A 12,649-nucleotide genomic window follows, 5' to 3' on the forward strand; every position below is an offset into this window, starting at 1 on the left:
TGCATGCTATAGAAGGCAGGCCTGTAATGGGATAATATTTAGCTAAGAGAAAAGATAATGAAATAGATTGGCTGAAATATTTTCAATAATGTCTTTTTAGATACGTGCTGAGAATATGGGCCACTTGAGATCCTACAAAATTAATGCCTACTTCAAAATACTAGACACACTGGTCAGTAAGTTTTTGTCCAGTGATTAACAGATTATATTTATTAAGTGGTGTTGCTGTGTAGCCTACACCAAATGACAGCAACACACATATATATATATATTGCTCCTTTAAGAAGTATGTTTCTTAGCAATTGAGTACTGTCTCTAAAAGAAAAGTTGGTTTACATGCAAGATCATGACTTCCCAGTCGCTTGATCACTGTAGATCAACATTTAATAATGTTTATGCCTTTATAAATGTTTAAATTCACTTGAATATCTTTGTAATTGACGATGGCTCTGGGATTATGTTCCTTGCAATTAGAGACGGCTTTGTTGTGGGCTTTGAATCCCATGACTGATGGCAATGGTAACTTCCTGCATTGATGATTCCGGAAGGTTGAAACATTAGTGTTTGTAGGTATTAAAAATGATTATTATTTATAATTCCAACAAAACAGACAGGGGGGTAACTTGGTCTCTGTTGGTCTGATGTAATATTTTAAGTTTAATTTAATTACATTTCATTTGGGGTGGGGGTAGTTTGAAAATTAATAACAGGTAAAATAATTTAACGAAGAAATATATATAAAAAACAGTTTAGTAAAAAATTGATCAGATTTGGGAAAATTTGAAATTTAAATTGTATAAATACTTCCACATGTTTTCTTATAAGTCTATATAATAATACTCTAAAGCAATTTTATTTTTGTACATTCCACCTTTTTTTAAAAAGATGAAATACAAGAAAGGCATTACTTTTTTGTTAAATTTCATCTGATGTTGTGGCAAACATGAAACTCAAGCAAAATTACATTTTCTTGGCCTTTGTAGATGATGACAAACAAAGCTCCAGTACCCACACTTTTAATGGCCTTATGTCTAATTTACTAAAATGAAATTTTATAATATTTTGCAGATAATTCAACATATAATATTTGTTCTGCCCAACGATGGGACAATAATATTGTGGGGTTTACGTTCGTGCCACATGCCCATAGAATGGAAATATGCCAGAAACTCCAACAACGATTTTGGAGATAGATTTCAATAACTAGATATATTCTGAAATTATATTAATCAGATAGATAAGTATGTTTTAGCTTGAACAGTGTGTTAGGATAATATTGTAATGTTTGCGTTTGCACTGCACATCCATAGAAAGAGTTATTAAATCCTAAAAGGTTATCCATGTGAAATTTCCACAAAGGTTATCTATAATATAAATATCACCTGTCTGTTTAAATGTATGCATGTATGCATGTCTCGCAAAAATTTTTGCCATAGGCGACTGATTTTCACAAGATTGGTATCATTTTGAAGCTTGACCCTCTGGGCAACAAATATCGAAAAATTGGCCACAAACATTAATTTCTTCACCCTCAACTGGACACTTTTCTACAGGAAGGGGTCACTTTTTTCGTCAATATTTTTGGAAGTCATCACCGCTTTTCGATTGCCTAGCCTTAATTTAAACCTATGTCACTTCCGGTTTGGCAATGGGTGCAACAGCTAACGCGTCACTTTTTTTTTTCACTTTCTTTTCCTCCTTCGCGGTACATTTTCGAGCTTGCCTGCCTACTCCCCCCCTCCCTTTTTTTGCACTCAACCAACATCCTTACACAAACCTCCACTTTCATGTGTTTGAGCCTGCATTCCTACTACAACTTATTTTTGCTCAACACGCACCTACAAACATCCGGGCACCCAGGTATAAGAAGCTAAGAGCCAGAGGTGCTGGCTGTTTTATTTTTTACCAATATATTATTTTTTTTAAATAGGATTTTAAAACATAAATTTGTTTGTTACATTTTCTTAAATAAATTTTTAATTAATTGATTTTTATTTTACAAATCACACAAACTGTATCCAATAAGATAATGTTATACATAGATATCAATTTTATATATAGCCACATAAATCATTAATTTTCTTTTTTCCTTTTTATTTTAGATATTGAAAGTCTTACTCATAAAACTGGAAATTTTAAACAGTTCTCTATTTTCTCTAATATGTTGAAAACAGCAATTCTACAGGTTGGTTTAAAATATTTTCATTATTTTATAAAATTCCTACAATTTCAACGTTCCTAATTCAAAATATTAACTTTTCTTTTTTTTTTCTTTTTTTCTACTTTCTATTATTTTATTTATATTTTATTTATTCGAATTAGGAATGAGATAATGATAAATGGATTAATAGAACTTTATAATCAAAAGAGGTACTAGTGATGAACCGTTTATCCTTCACGGAGATAAATCCCAGCCCAACAATTCAAGTGAAGGAGAATTTTCCTTAGCTCAGCTATGCCCTACCCCTAACAATATCTTAGGAAGAAATCAAACTATGGCTGTCGACCAGAAAGTTAGAAAATCGTTCTCTCCTCATGTTGGCATGTAGGCATCCCCTTCTGAAGTACCATGGGTCCAGTGGAAAATACTCATCTACCTGAAAACAGGAATGGAGCGATCAAAAGCTGCTATAGCCAGATGAGGCTACAAAACTCCTCCAACTATCTGCAAATGTAGAGAGGAGGATCATATGATGCAGTGTTGCCTTGTCTATCCTTGACTATCTAACCAGGAAAACTTAAATGATTTTGCTGAGTCTGGTCTAGTGTTTTAAGTTAGTTTTTCAGAATTATGAACCTCGGCTAGTATGCATAGCTGACTGGCTAGACAAAGCATGTTGCTTCTTTTAAGAATATATAATATATATATATATATATATATATATATATATATAACTACTTCATTTACTCACATAAAATTAATATACGAAAGTATAGATTTATGCGTGAACTTTAAGTATTTACTTCAAAAGTGCTCAATACGTAGGTAGAGCTAGTTAGTAATTTATAAAATATATATGGCGATTAAGCTACACTGAATATTCGGCGTTTCATCCACTCTAGGATTCCTCAGGCTTATATATATATATATATATATATATATATATATACATTTAAATAAGGGGGTGGTCACCAACAATGTGTATTTTTTAACATTATTTTATTATTCCGTATTTTGAAATCGTTTTTAACGCGTTTCAGACGTTCTGTGAAGCGTCCTCTTCAGAAATTATTTAAAATGCTTAGAATATATTCAAGATGTGTTGGAGATGTAAAAAGAGCATTTTCGTAGTTCATTTGAAATGTTTCCAAGAGATAGAAACGTGTAAGTGAATCTACTTTTCATTGAAATGTTCAATTTTTATTACTGTTTTATTGGGCTGTGGTCACTCCTGTCTTATGTTTCTCTCTCTCACTCTCCATTTCTGCTTGTGTTTTTATTTTTATTTATTTATTTATTTATTTTTCCTTCAGTGTAGGATGTGTGTGTGTGTGTGTGCATTTTCGTTTATTAGTTTGAAGAATGTGTGTACTATTTTATAGTATTATGAAGTTATTTGCTTCCCTAGGAAGGTAACTGTGATCCAAGGTTTTTACTAATGTGTATGTGTGAGGAGGGGGAGGGGAACCAGCTCCTCTGAAATAAGGGTAGGGGTGCTTTCATTCAATTTCGATATTTATTTTTTGGATTCTTAGATTTTAGTATTGTGATTTTTCGTTTCAGTCTTAGACTGTTCGGGTATTCTTTAGATTATGTTTGTTTAGATAAAGAGGTGTATTTATAAATATATATAGGGGATTTTTTTAATGTTTCTATTTATTTGTCTCCCCATGTGGGTATAGCCAGACCCAGGATCGATTCCTAGTGTGGGGAAGATCTCGTTCCCCAGAGGGGAGGGGCCACTTGGAGGGATATAGGTATGGGAGGGAGGATGATAGAAGGGATGATAGTTATCTCAGTCATGAGAGATTTCTCCTCCACTGACTGAAGGGGGAGCGAGATGTTGGAACAGATATTACACTATGGTTCTAGGTGTTTCCTAGTGTTATTGGTTTCGAGGTTAAATAGGGTTGGTATTGTTCAGTGTGTTGTATTAGAGACAGGGGTGTTATGTCTGTGTGTGGTTGTATGCGCTTGTGTGTATGTGTTTTAATGTGTCGGTTCTGATTTATGTGAGGGTGTGTATATGTATGTGCATGCGAGTATGCCTTGCATTTCATGTTTTTGTGTGTTGATATTAGGCTCTGTTTAGTTCAGGAGTGAATCTTGTTATGAAGTTTTTCCTGTGTAAGTAAATAAAAAATAATTGTCTGTTTGGAAGATTGGCTTTATTTTGAAGCTATTTCTACTGCATGTGTGTACGTGTTTTGAAACATAGAGGTGTCTGTTACCTGCAATTTTGATGTTGCTCTTATGTAAGGCCACTCTATTGCTGAAATTTTTGGTGGCGCCTATGTAGGATTTGTTGCATGCTGTGCATCTTAGTGCATATACTACATTTCTGGAGGTGCAATTTAGATCCTTTTTTATTTTGAATGTTTGTGTTGGGTTTTTGAATGTGTTTCCTTCTATTATTATGCCCCATACTCCACATCGCGGTTTGTTACATTTTGTAACCCCTTTTGTAGTGTGTGGAACGAGTTTTGAGGAAGTTAGGATGTGTTTTAAGTTTTTGGGTTGGCGTTTGCTTTTTATTATTTTTGTTGTTTTAAGTATGTTGTTTAGTTTGTCGTTCTGATTGAGGAGGATAAGATTTTTTGTTATCTGTGTAAATTGTTCTGTGTTGTTTGTGTTGTGTGTAATACTATAAAATAGTACACACATTCTTCAAACTAATAAAAGAAAATACACACACACACATCTTACACTAAAGGAAAAAAATAAAAATAAATAAATAAAAATAAAAACACAAGCAGAAATGGAGAGTGAGAGAGAGAAACATAAGACAGGAGTGACCACAGCCCAATAAAACAGTAATAAAAATTGAACATTTCAATGAAAAGTAGATTCACTTACATGTTTCCATCTATTGGAAACATTTCAAATGAACTACGAAAATGCTCTTTTTACATCTCCAACACATTTTGAATATATTCTAAGCACTTTAAATAATTTCTGAAGAGGACGTTTCACAGAACATCTGAAACGCGTTAAAAACGATTTCAATGATTTAAAAAACATTATTACAATGATCTAAGCATAATTTTCAATGAAAAACCAAGACCCGAAATAATAAAATAATGTTAAAAAATACACATTGTTGGTGACCACCCCCTTATTTAAATATACATCTTTCTCTCGTTGGAATTTCTTAACCCATTTATATATATATATATATATATATATATATGTTTATATATGTTTATTTAACCCTTTATTACCTGGTTGAACTAATTCGTTCAATCGTAAATAAATGAATATAACAGCATAAATAAAGTGGGAATTGATTCAAACATGGTTTGTACATATTAGTTCAGTATGTAGGTAGATGCCAGAGATCCCCAGATTGCTACTATTCATTGCTTACATTCAGTATGCCATCATCTGTCTGAGAGAGTGGGGGATTTCGTTTGTTGTCATAAACGCACTTTTTTCGAGCGCTATGGATAATAATCAAGTTAAGTTTATGAAATGCAAAAATTCTCAGCTCAATTTAACTATTGAGCTTCATAATTTTTCCCGTTGAAGACAATCATAGTATTATTACCCTTTAAACTAACTAAAATTAACAATAAATATCTTTTTAATCATTTACATCATAATTCAGGTCATAAAAGGTTAATCATATTTGACTTTTTATGTATACCGATCCTTTAATTTATGAAGCTCAATATAACTACAGAGCATATATAAATAAATGACAAAAGTCTATATTCCAAATTTCAAGATGTTGACCATCTTACCATTTATTTCTTTAAGTACTTTGAAATGAACACTTCTTAACAGCACCTGTTTTGTAGTGCAGAGTCATTCATGCAATTATTATGTGAATTTTTTTTTTATTTATTTCATCCTTAACTTATCAAAAGAAAAGGAACTTACCAACTTTAAAAGAAAATAAAGGAATAAGGGCATGATTACAAAATTTGAAATTGGAAGACAGTTTGCAATTATTTTTCAATTTAAGTAAATAAATATAGACTAATTATAAATAATAAATTAATAAGATATAAAAAAAATTTTTATGTTAATGTTTATCAACATGAATATAATTCATGTAAATTTAATGTTGGTGATTCTACATTAAATTTTAAACAAATTAAAAAATAATTGCAACTTATTTTCCAATTTTGGATTTTGTAATCATGACCATATTCTTTTATTTTCTTTTAAAGTTGAGTTCTTTTTCTTCTGATGAATGTAGGTGGAATAAATTTAAAAAAAAAAAATGACATAATAATTACAGAAATGATTCTGCGCTAAAAAACAGGTGCTGTCAAGAATTGTGCATTTCAACGTACTTGAAGAAATAAATGGTAAGATGGTCGACATCTTGAAATTTGGAATATAGATTTTTGTCATATATATATATATATATATATATATATATATATATTTTACCAGATACTCCCAGCCATTCGTATTCGCTAAAACCCCAAATAGCAATTCTTTACTTTTATAGCTTCAAATTTATATTCATTAAAACCATTTATACTATTTTCGAATGTAAGATAAGGATTGATAAATTGTATTATTTCAATTATTTAAGATTACTCGGCTTGGTCATTATTGACCCAAGGTATAACAGATAAAGGCATTGATTAACAATCAGTTCTGAGTGACAATATTTCTGAAATTCAATTCTTAATACAGGCCATAACTAAGAATAGAATAGTAATTAACACTTTTACTTGATTGTAGTTGACAAAACAAGAACAATCTACCTCCATGAAGTAAAATAAAGGATTAAGTTTAAAATTCCGTATAGGTTTCTGAGTTTGAAAAGCTACACTTGAAGAAGGTCAGAAGTTATGTTGGCTGAAACATTTTAAAAAAAAAAAAGCAACGGAGATGAGAATAGTAGATGAAATAATCCAAAATGTTGTACTTTATTTATTTATTTTTTGTCATCTGATGTGAAAAACTAATTTCTGGTGGAAATACTCTTACAACAGTTTCTGCCACTCTCTGTCTGTGCCTGAATCTAAATGCAGATTCCATGAACAGAGCATCAAAGATGCATTCTTTGCAAATATGACTCCTTTTTAACATACCTGTTCCACATCAAATATTGCAACTATATGTCATTCCTCGACATCCTCGGAAAGACTACTAATATAATGGAGAGGACGATCACCAGTTGTGTAATGGATATTGACTTGGATTATGAAATCAGCTATGTCCAAACCCTATCAGCTCTCTTGTATTCATTTATATTGTAACTCAATTAGGAAAGGTGTTAATCCCTTCACAGCTATGAATAAAAATATTCAGTTGGTGCATAATTGTTGTGGCTTTTTCTTCAAAATTTTCATCAAACTGGCTTTGAAATCTAATAGGGGATGCCATTTTTTTCTTCCCTGCAACCTTTTTCCCCACAGAAGAGACATTGCAAGCCTGTCTCTGCTTTATTGTTATTTTCATGGCAATGTTCATCTGAGCTTCAATCTAGAGTTCCTTCTTGTCTAACTTTCATGATAAACACTTGTCTAGCTACAATTACTATCAAAAGTCCCCCCCCACTCTCTATCTGTGCCTAAATCTAAATGCAAATTCCATGAACAGAGATTTTTTTCCTAGAACTGCCTCCCTTTGGAACTCTGTTCTACTGGCTTGCTTTCCAGCTTACTACAATATGGTCGTCTTCAAGTCCAATGTAAACAAGTTCTTGTTGATCCCCCCTCAATAATTCATTTCTATCCCATTTCCACCACTAACTATTAATATGCTGTTGTCTTAGTGACTGTACACTCATTAACCCTTATCCTCAAGTGGCTTTCAAGCCTTGATAAGTAGTGACACATGTAAAAAAAAAAAAAAAAAAATTGGACACATCCAGCTGTGTTATTAGCAGAGATCATAAAGTGCTAACCCATCCATTGATCCATACTTTGCCATACTTTTTGAGACGAATTATAGTCGAATGGTCCACATTAAATTCTTGGGCCAAAATTCTTGTCAAGCTTTCATCAGCGTCCAAAAATGCCTGATCGTTTGAAATTTGATTTTCAATCTCTTCCTTCATCGTCTGTGAGGTGCATATCATTTGAAGCTCCAGAATAATCTTTTAACTTGGCTTTTGTTGAGTGTTTATTTATGAAAATGTTCATTCTGATCGTGAAATGACTGCTTCATTCCGACCTTTCTCAAAGTGGTAAATAAAGCACAATATGACGAATGTGGTTATGATTTTCGATACGCATTCTGAAAAGAGAAAATTATTTTCAGTAAACAAACCAATTTCTTGTTTTTGTTTAATAAAAGCAGGAATAATTATGCATCAACCTAATACAAAACTTGTTTACAATAGCAGTTGTCTTCCAGTCTTCAATAACTCTAAAAAAAGGTTGGTATGCCATGCAGCAGATTAACTGGAACTGAATTATCAAATTACATTCTAGAAAATATGGCATAATCACATTGACAACTTGGATCTCATTAGATCACCGAAGTTAAGCAACATTAAGTCTGTTCAGTACTAGATGGGTGACTAATTTGGGAATTCCAAGCGCTGTATGTAGGAGGACATTGACACCTTTCTGCAAGAGTTACAAAAACCTAACGTCATCATCTTCCCTAAGGGGAATATACATGCGACTGAGAACCGCTTTTGAATTTCATACTCCCATGAAACTTCCTCCTTCAAAGGAAGCCAGTTAAACTCACTCAAGATTAGTGCCGTAATTTTCTTTTTTTTTTTTTCTTCCCCATTCTAGAAAAGTGACACTGTTACAATGGATTTGTTGACATATTCTGACCTCGACTTGCTGCGGCAACGTCGTTCAGGAGCAAAAGGAATGACGGCTACATTGATGGGAAACACTGGCCGTCCAACAAACCTTAAGTCCAGGCGATACTTAATCTTAATTTACACAGTGGAGTTTGATAGGTGAGTAAAGGGTTTAATACCCTTCTTTATTGATGACTGAAAAATTACAGAAATATGATTACGAAAATACATGATTAAAACAAATCTCAAAAGTTTTTTTTTTTTTGATCGTAGAATTATATCAAGGCCGTGTCATATTATGAATGCCAAAAAGCAATACAGAATCCTGTTTTAATGTATCGAGAATATCTATGTTTAGAGAGACCTAATTCTTTGTACCTTAAAACTATCTCTAAAACGCTAAGATACATTTTTAAGTATGATTGATCTGCCCTTGGTGAAATAGATTTAGGCAGGATTATTTGCTCCTTCATAGGTCAGAGGGAAGTTCAAAATGGAGGATTCTACTGAAATCAGCTTTGCAACAAACAATTAATCTCTCTTCATTCAAAGTAATTTCTTCAGTCGTAAAATTCTTAAATAATTTTTTATTATTGATCCCTATAGAATCGTTTCCATCTATTTATTTCTTCATATTATGTGTCTCACCGCCTGCATGCTCATCACAGCACTAATCTACTGTGTTTTCAATCAATAAATTTCAATTCATGAGCTCACGACAGTCTTTATATTTTTTAATTAAAAACAAAGAAAAATTTCAAAAAATGTTTTTTTTCTCTTCACAGAATTCATTATCCTCTTCCACTGCATTTTAAAGAAAAATCAAATGCCAAATCTTTACAAGAAACGATCGTCTCGCTTCGAATGGAAATCAAAAAACTTAAAGAAGAGGTGATTTAAAAAATTTTTTTTAATATTTTAAAATTATATCTGGTAATATCAAACATATGTCCGTATCTCTCACTTTAATTGAGTAGAATGACTACAATTCTGTCAGCTGTGACAAGGATTCGCTAGAGGGCATGACTATATGTCATTAGGTCAGTTGGTTATTATAAAAAGTTGCAAAATACTTTATAGCACAATAAGGTCTCCATTACAATCTAAAATTTGGGAGGAACTCCTATTCAGATAACACTAGAACAATATGAATACAACAAAACCCAACATCCAACTGCACTAATTTTTATACTTGTCAGCTCATATCCACAGCATTTTTGGTTTACCTTAATGTTTTCATATCTTCTCTTTTAAAATGTGTCGGAGTCCACATATTCAAATTACTAACACTTATAAAGACCCGCAACTCTGAGCATGTGTTCTTAGCTTATTGTAAATGGTTGTCTGACAAGCAACTCCTTGAAGTCGTCTTGAATTTTGTAAGTTCTCTCTATTATCACAGTTATGTTAGTACAAGGATGGCCAACCTATGACACCTGTGCCAAGTGGCACACTGAACCCCAAAGTTTGTGCTACCAGATTAGGTTATCTGAAGATACCAGCTTCCTGTTGTTTTTGTTTCCTTTCCTTTTTCAAAACTCAATCATGTTCTGCAAAGCTAAAAACAAAAACCATGTTTTTTCTAACTAATAAACCAACATCATGAATAACAATTTAAATATATAAAGAACTTGAAGCTTAAAAACTCTTAAAATTATTGGATTTGTTAATAAATAATCTGAAAAGGGTTGATTTGCTGTAAAACAAAGCAATCAAAGCAAAGTTAAAAAAAACAAAACAAACATGGCTGCTCATACAAAAAGAAAAAAATTAAACTGATTTATTTATTTTTTTTCTGTCTTTTTTATATAGTGTGTGCTTTTATGGTTGGATGCCTTTCATATCCCCAACCATAGTTGAAAGCAGTGAGTATAGCCTTTGCTATTCCACAGAGAAAACCTACAAGGCAGCAGGTACTTTGATGAGGTTTAACCTTCTAACTGAGACGGTTCACCAGGTTATGACACTTTGGATTACACATGAAAAATTTACAGTATGTATGAGAACCAGGTATGACCCATGGTTTCCTTAGGATGCAGTTCGTGAATTTGGCAAAGTGCTATCACTATATGCATCCCTATACTCCACCAAACCCAACACACAAAACTGGATGTTTTACTGAAAGCACATTTGCTCAGCATAGACATTATCTTAAGGACAAATCGGTTTCACTAATATGGTTATGTGGAGCATGCATTCTCGTGGGTAAATCATTGCAGAAGCATGGATGTCTTGAATTGCAAGAAGATTGGTCGCTAAGAAAAACTTGGAAGCAAATGATTAAACAAGGGTGTACAGAGTGGCATTTGAAGACAGAAAACGAACTGAATCATAAGGAGTAGAGAGTAAGATTTCAAAATGTCAGAAAGCATTTGATTAATGGGTAATAGAAAAGTGTATATTATTTAATTGGAATTCATTATTACTCATCTCAATAATGAATTCCAATTAAATAACATATACCATTCGATACGGACCCGACCATGGAAGATAATAAACATGAATTTATAAGACCAAAAAATTCAACTTTGATCACCCTTCAAGGCCTGTGGCACAGTTGATACACATTGAATCTCTATGGTTCCATGTGAGAATTGTCTGAAGATAGCAGTTTCAATCTTACCCAAAGCCGGCCAGAGGCTTACTTGGCCAAAATGTGGTGAGACGACATCAACTATGGAAGGCAGTAATTGCAGGGGATGCAGTCAGGAGATTCAGAGTTACTATCCGTCGCGGTTACCACCTGATGAAGGCCAGAGGAATAGTTGGCCGAAATGTCGTGAAACAACTAAGAAAAAGATGAGGATAATGGTTCGCAATGAATAAAATTAAGGGAAAAGTGGTGTGAAATAAGTAGGAAGGAGATTTCTACGTAAAAGTTTAACTGCTATTTAAGTTATGATTAGAAGAGAATCTAATCGAGATTAATTCTTAATCTAAAATCATTGTTTTTATTATTGCGTGTGCATTAGTAAACACAACCAAAGTTTTGCATATTTATTTTAAATTTCCATTAACAAAATCAATATTTATCAAATTCAGTAACTAATCAATTCAAATTGAAAATTCTCAAACTTCATCCTGAATTTAACAGAAAGATTTTGTTTCAGTTACAAAACTTTATCCAACATAAACATTCATTGAACAGAAGTCAGATTGAAAATGGTAGTAGCAGGGAGGTGAGTGGATAAAGTTAAGGTATGTGTGATGGTTGGAGTGAAAGTGGTGTTATTAGTAATTAGAATGTTGGGTATGTTGAAAAATAGTTGGTGAAAGATTGAGTAGTTAGTATGCAGCAGAAGAGGAGGTTGTTAAAAAAAAGGGAAGTAAGGAGGAATGTTGGGTGGGGAGAGAAAAAGAAAGAGAAAGTGGAAAAATAATGTGTATAGGAGGTGAGAAAAGTTTTAGGAAGTAAATGATGGGTAAAAGTGAAGTGAGAATAAAATGCTTATTTTTGACAAAGTTTTGTAACTGAAACAAAATATTGAATGAGCGTAACAGAAGTTTGATTCTGCGTTAATCTTTCCTGTTTTATTTTAATTTTTTTATTTTTTTTGCTTATAACTTTGTCAACATCTAGATATGTAATTAAAATTTTTTTTTTATTTAGATGAAAAATAATAAATTGGCAGATTTTGAAAAACTACGAAAAGAGTAAGTAATGAATAAATGTTATCTTTTCAACATTTTAGTATAAGTTTTATTACAAACTTTTTTTTTTTTTAGAAAATACAAGCATACTAACAACTGATTTATTA

At 32.3% G+C, this 12,649-nt stretch overlaps 1 protein-coding gene across 2 annotated transcripts in view; it reads left to right on the top strand.

Moving 5' to 3' along the window:
* LOC145297692 (centrosomal protein CCDC61-like) overlaps positions 1 to 12,649 on the top strand; it is a 60,281-nt gene that overhangs the window by 15,862 nt on the left and 31,770 nt on the right. For both annotated transcript variants that reach the window (XM_080143891.1, XM_080143892.1), the window contains exons 3-6: positions 2,103 to 2,185; positions 8,878 to 9,050; positions 9,677 to 9,782; positions 12,502 to 12,545. In XM_080143891.1, the coding sequence (XP_080000017.1) occupies positions 2,103 to 2,185; positions 8,878 to 9,050; positions 9,677 to 9,782; positions 12,502 to 12,545 (406 nt within the window). The remainder of the gene's footprint in view (positions 1 to 2,102; positions 2,186 to 8,877; positions 9,051 to 9,676; positions 9,783 to 12,501; positions 12,546 to 12,649) is intronic.

The sequence above is a fragment of the Euprymna scolopes genome, chromosome 18 (genome assembly GCF_053919585.1).
Source record: "Euprymna scolopes isolate OS-2025 chromosome 18, ASM5391958v1, whole genome shotgun sequence".
NCBI classification, from domain to species: Eukaryota; Metazoa; Mollusca; class Cephalopoda; order Sepiida; family Sepiolidae; genus Euprymna; species Euprymna scolopes.